The sequence below is a fragment of the Salvelinus sp. IW2-2015 genome, unplaced genomic scaffold (genome assembly GCF_002910315.2).
Source record: "Salvelinus sp. IW2-2015 unplaced genomic scaffold, ASM291031v2 Un_scaffold5613, whole genome shotgun sequence".
Lineage (NCBI taxonomy): Eukaryota > Metazoa > Chordata > Actinopteri > Salmoniformes > Salmonidae > Salvelinus > Salvelinus sp. IW2-2015.
Genome location: NW_019946878.1, coordinates 1 through 6,566, shown reverse-complemented (window position 1 = coordinate 6,566; position 6,566 = coordinate 1). Strand labels below are relative to the sequence as shown.

General features: G+C 39.3%; 1 protein-coding gene across 1 annotated transcript in view; it reads left to right on the top strand.

Moving 5' to 3' along the window:
* The window catches only part of LOC139026724 (sialoadhesin-like), a 13,914-nt gene extending 12,877 nt beyond the window's left edge, over window positions 1-1,037 (top strand). Inside the window, exons 8-9 of the mRNA XM_070442038.1 lie at window positions 23-135; window positions 785-1,037. Of these exons, the coding sequence (XP_070298139.1) occupies window positions 23-96 (74 nt within the window). The 3' untranslated portion in view covers window positions 97-135; window positions 785-1,037. The remainder of the gene's footprint in view (window positions 1-22; window positions 136-784) is intronic.
* Window positions 1,038-6,566: the final 5,529 nt, after the last annotated feature.

Sequence of the window (6,566 nt, the reverse complement as noted above, 5' to 3'; positions counted from 1 at the left end):
GCTGATCTAGACCAGTCAGCAGTTTATAACAGCCTGATCCTAGACCCAGTCAGCAGTGAGGATGCAGGGAACTACTCCTGTGCTGTGAAGGCTTAGAGAGAATCCTCTCTCCAGAAGAGACTCTCACTGTCAGATGTGAGTACATGGGGTGTTGATATATTACAGTGAAAGTCATTGATATCATCTCTCTAATACATGGTCTACATGTCAGTGTAATATACTAATCTATACTAATTTACATCATCTCTGTAATACATGGTTCTACATGTCAGTGTAATATACTAATCTATACTAATTTACATCATCTCTGTAATACATGGTTCTACATGTCAGTGTAATATACTAATCTATACTAATTTACATCATCTCTGTAATACATGGTTCTACATGTCAGTGTAATATACTAATCTATACTAATTTACATCATCTCTGTAATACATGGTTCTACATGTCAGTGTAATATACTAATCTTTACTAATTTACATCATCTCTGTAATACATGGTTCTACATGTCAGTGTAATATACTAATCTATACTAATTTACATCATCTCTGTAATACATGGTTCTACATGTCAGTGTAATATACTAATCTATACTAATTTACATCATCTCTGAATACATGGTTCTACATGTCAGTGTATATACTAATCTATACTAATTTACATCACTCTGTAATACATGGTTCTACATGTCAGTATAAAAATACTAATCTATACTAATTTACATCATCTCTGGTGTTTACATGTTATATGAGTTTTATTTTTCTGTCATCTTCAACACCAGATGGTCCAAAGAACACCCCAGTGTCAGTCAGTCCCTCTGGTGAAATAGTGGAGGGCAGTTCAGTGACTCTGACCTGCAGCAGTGATGCCAACCCACCTGTGGACAAATATACCCTGGTACAAGAAGAATGGAGGTGAATATCAGTTCTCCTATGTGAACACAGAACACATCTTGTCTTCAATCAGATCAAGTCCTCTGTCACTGGAGAGTACTACTGTGAGGCCCTGGAATGGGATTAAGACGGGGACGTCTGAGTCAATCAACATCAATGTGAAATGTGAGTAAATTACAGCTCAATATCACAGTGTTCCTGTTAACTTTCACACATTAACTTCTAATTGGTCCCAATCCCGGATCCGGGAGCACCCCCCACAGTAAAAAAAAGCTGACTAGCATAGCCTAGCATAGCGTCACAAGTAAATACTAGCATCTAAATATCATTAAATCACAAGTCCAAGACACCAGATGAAAGATACACATCTTTGTGAATCCAGCCACATCATTCTGATTTTTAAAATGTTTTACAGGGAAGACAACAATATGTAAATCTATTAGCTAACCACGATAGCAAAAGACACAACTTTTTTTTACACAATTTTTTTCCTGCATAGGTAGCTATCACAAACGACCAAATAAATATATATACCACTAACCAAGAAACAACTTCATCAGATGACAGTCTGATTAACAGTATTATTGATTACATATGTTTTTTTGAAAAATGTGCATATTTAGGTATAAATCACAGTTTACATTGCAGCATAATCTAATAGGCCGAAGCAGCCAGAATAATTAGAGACAACGTCAAATAACCGAAATACTCATCATAAAACATTTCTGAAAAATACACAGGTTACAGCAATGAAAGAACAACATCTTGTGAATCCAGCCAATATTTCAGATTTTTTAGTGTTTTACAGCGAAAACACAATTATAGCATTATATTAGCTTACCCCACATAGCCGGAAACACAAGCCGTTTACCAGTAGCAAAGGTTAGCGATCGAAAATGTGATTTTAGCAGCACAAATCGTGGTTATACAATGTGATTAGTAGCAACATTTCAGGCAATCTGGCCGGCGCCATCTTGGAGAGGCACCTAATCTAATCGATAACTAATTCGTAAAACTTGACAAAAAAAATACAGGTTGGACAGCAAATTAAAGACACATCTAGTTCTTAATGCAAACGCCGGTAGATTTTAAAATGAACGTTACTCGACATTCAGCGTGCGTTACAGCGAGACCATGCCTAAATCAATGGCGGACTAATAATTTTACATCTTTCCACAGATATACGAATTAACATCATTAAATAGCTCTTACTTTTGGATTGATCTTCCATCAGAATCTTGGGCAAGTGCCTTTGTCCAGAACAATCGTCTTTTGGTTGAAAGAGTCCCTCTACTCCTGTAGAAATTAGCTGCTAACGCCGATGTACCGGAAGAGGTGCCAACTCGTGATAACGCCTGACAAAGAAACTCCAGAAAATCGCAATAAACTGCCTATAAACTGCTATAAGTCCGGTTTAAATTAACTACTTATGAAGTTTTTAAGACAAAAAACAAATTAAATCAGAGCCGGAGATATAGAATGCTAAACCGAAAGCTTTTGAAGACGCCATGCCGGTCTCGCTCATGCGTCAGGACACTCGTCGAAAAGGTCGATTTATGTCGGGTACTTCGCGTTCCTAAATCGAGGTTCGTAATTACCTTGCCCCAGAGCAGATGTTCGGTATCCGCTCCATTCAAAATGCTCCACCGCTTACTGACATCTACGGGAAGGTTTGCAGTGCAAATTGTAGCCCCATCAGCTTATAAGGAGTAAGAAGAGGTAACAAATTTATAATCATTTAGAATGTGTTAAAAATGTAAAACCGTTAGACAGCTAAATTTCTACAGGCCGGACACTTCTTTCATACTGGGAACAGGAGAGACAACCAGTATTTACCGATCTCAATATTCAAAACAGATAAATCTCCAGTACTTCTTGACCCAAGGATAGTGAGGTTAGTACGTTACCGAGAGTTGTTAAGGACATCTTTTCACACCCCCAAAACAAAGCAACGTAATTGTTCGTCTGTTGGAACATAAAGTAAGGACCCATCTTTAGACCCTAAGATTCCTTCTGATGGAAAGATCAGCCAAAAAAATAACTAGTTGCAGTAAGATTGTGTCCTATTATTAGAATATGAATGTTGTGATTTCTAGAACTTGTTTCTCTGTGTGTTCACCTCAGGAGGAAAAGAGAAGTAATTCAAGACTGATATACGGTTTTCTTCTGTGGGAATTAAGAGGAAAGAAGTATGATTCGTATAAGAGGAATGTGATTGAGGTTTTTCCGCCTCATTTAGATTTCTCAAATTACGGCACCATCCACACACACAACTCACACGCGCAGAATAAGTGCTCCACTCTAGGAACCTCCAATGAGGATAATTGATTTTATACTATGTTTGCGGGACTGTGGTTGTCAGCTGCGCTCACTATTGTTCGCTGACCAGTATAAGCAAGTAAATTGAAGCTGTCCTCACAGCAACAGCACCACTAGGCCCTGCCTGGTACCGTTGTGTGGCACACCAATTCAAGACTGCTTTATCTTTATAAGTTGGCACTGACCACAATCTGCAAGAAATGAAGGGATGTTGATGTTTCTTGTGTAGTGTGTAATGATGTCTGAGACTACTGTTGTGTAGAGCACTTGTTGAAAAGCTGTTTCTGAGAGTTAGGGGCATAAGGAAGAGGTCTTGGCTGAATTTTGTGTGTGTTGTTGTCTGTTGGATTGGTGTGTGTGTGTGTGTGTGTTGTGGTGTTGGACACTCTGCTTGGCTTTCTGATTTGTGTTGTCGATGTCGTGTGTGGCTGGTGTGTGTGTGTGTGTGGGTGTGGCACTGCCTGCATGGTAGATTTTATTTTTCTTTTGAATCATCCATTACCTTAAACTCTAACTTATGTTGTAAAGAAACCACATTAGTAAAATCTATAACCCGATTCCAGAAAAAAAGTATTCGCTTCTCTTTTAATCACATTTTTGATTAATGATAAAATAATTTAGAATTCCTAAAAAATTAGTACTGAAGGTACATTTTTGTTAACTCTAAAAAGTACCACAGTAAATTATAATGCCAACACACCCAAATTTTTTTACATATTAATACGTCAACGTTCATACCCCAAAGAAGAAAACTTGCCGAGAGGCCGCCCCTACTTTGGAAAAATCTGGCAGTTACAATTAAGAACACTAAGTTGTGTATTTGTGTTCCCCAAATAAACACCTAGTCTATGTAGTCACGTACTGTGTATTGAAATAGACCATGGTCCTCAAGTGTCTTATTAAGTCAATATTGTCATTTCTGTGACTTCGACACCCTGTTCAACATATTATATCTAATATAATGAGTTAGATTTGATGGTGAAAAGCCAATGTTTCGAAGTTTTCAATTCTAGCACCCGGTGATATTTTATGTACTTATAATAGCTATTTTCTAGAGGTTACATGCATATCTCATTGTAGGCGTCGGCTATGGCCCCTGGATGCCTTTCCCTCCAACCATATGCCTGTTTGTCCCCCCAAGACCCACCCTCGAGTACAACACTTAAAATTATTAAATATCACTGGTGTAGTCCACAGCAATTTTTACCGGATTTCTCCCTCTCCACTGTGGAGTTCCAGTTACATACACCAGGCAGGACCGAACATACACATAGGTGTACAATAAGGATTCCAGTATCATGTCAGTCGTAATTTAAATCGGGTCAGAGCCAAGTAACAGTCCCAACGTAGATATACACCTGCCACGACAGTTACTCCCAGTCAGCTCAGTCAGATGCAGGTCAGTCAGGATTCATGGCAAGTCAGTCAGTCAGTCTGCCAAACGAGTACCCTCATTCAGGAGTGATCGTAGAGCATACAAAGTGCAAGAAGAGTACCCAAGTCAGTACAACAGTCAGTCAGTCTGGATATTTTTCTGATTACCACCAAGGTGGATGAGATCTATAAACTGATTAATCACTAAACCTTATATAGTGTGAGATGTTCAGTTCTCCCTTCTTCGACCACAGGCGAGTATGACAGTCAATGTTTGCTATAGCTAGGAATCAACATCTGCCGTCGTCCCATAGTCCAGTCATTGTCATATACCAGAACTCGAGACCAGCCCATTCCTTATTTCAGCCATCGTACCAAATATACACCTTCCTTCTCCGTCTGGACTCCACCTCTGTCTCGTTACCTGCCTGGGGTTGGGCATCCATTTTGTCCATTAATAGTTCTTCAGGTAGCTCTAGGACATCATGCTTATCTTTTCTACTTTGGTACATACAACCCTACGAATTTTGTGCTGATTCCTCGGATCTCAGGAGATGTGCCCCATATTCTTCGCTCATCTCAGGCGTAAAAAAGTAAACCTTGTTTTGGTAGTTTAGGTGATGAAGCCGGAATTAATGTACTCCATGTAAACCCCCGCTCCAATTTTATTTTGTCACTCTTAATTGGTGTAAGTTTTGGACAAATAGGCGCTGTGTATATTGACTACAAACGCATCCAGGTACATCTTTAGCATGGACCTGATACAAGAGGTTCCACTTATTCCGGGGGTGATCAACTAGTTCACATATAGAGTTATCGAGTGATAATCGACCAGCTAAAAAATTAGTATTTGGAAAACAGCAAGTCAAGCAAAAATGTCCCCGGCCATTTTCACCTTGGCTACTGTGGGTTAATTCACCTCAGTCCATCTACAAACACATAACCTATTAGCTATTCAGTTGTAATGTTATACATCTGGAAGGGAGGAAATATGGGAAATGATTCACACTGACACACTAATCAGAGAAGAAACAGAAACATGTGACATTTTTAGAACTGTATTGTTTGCATGTTGATAGTATTAGAATGTAGGACTACAGGGAAGATGTGCATGTTCATTTATAGGGAAGATAGGTGCTGTGGAGGTGTTCATATTGAAACATATCTTTATATATATATAGCTACATAGGGAAGATAGGTGCTGTGGAGGTGTTCATATTGAAACATATTTTTATATATATATAGCTACATAGGGAAGATAGGTGCTGTGGAGGTGTTCATATTGTATTGAAACATATCTTTATATATATATAGCTATATGGCTATATGGGGAAAATAGGTCCTGTGGAGATGTTCATATTGAAACATGTTTTTTTAATGTTCCTAGATTGTTTGATTATATTAGTACATATTTTTATCAGGGGACCCCACATGGGCCCCGACTCCAAGTTTGGGAACAACTATAAAACATATCTTTGCTTGCTTCCTCTCTCTCTCTGTCTCCTCTACTTCTACCTGCTTTGCAGCCTGCCTCTCCACTGAGCCCCACATCACTGTGTCTCAGTAGCCTACTCTCTGTAAAGGACTTAGTGGCGTATTTGTTTCTCCTGCTGAGGTAGGCTCCGTTTAACATTAGCTTCTTACTTCATCCTTCTAGCTGGCTAAGTAAAACTAACCAGGCCCCTTCAATGTTACTGCAGTTTATTAAGTGTCTGCCGGCAGCTATCCCCCCGAACTGACTGACTGACTTACAGTATGTATCTATAAGAGACTATTTACCAGTTGTGCACTCATTCTCTGAGAGTGATTTGTTGTTTGGGGGTTGTCTGTAGACAAGGCAGGAGTAGCGGGACAGTTTAAAAACGTACCTTTTGTCCGGCATCTCGCAAACATACTGTCAGCAGAGCAACCTGYGAGCTGGGGTATTTAGTTTCATGTCGCCCTCGGCCTGTGCCGCGAGAAGGGGAATTAGATACT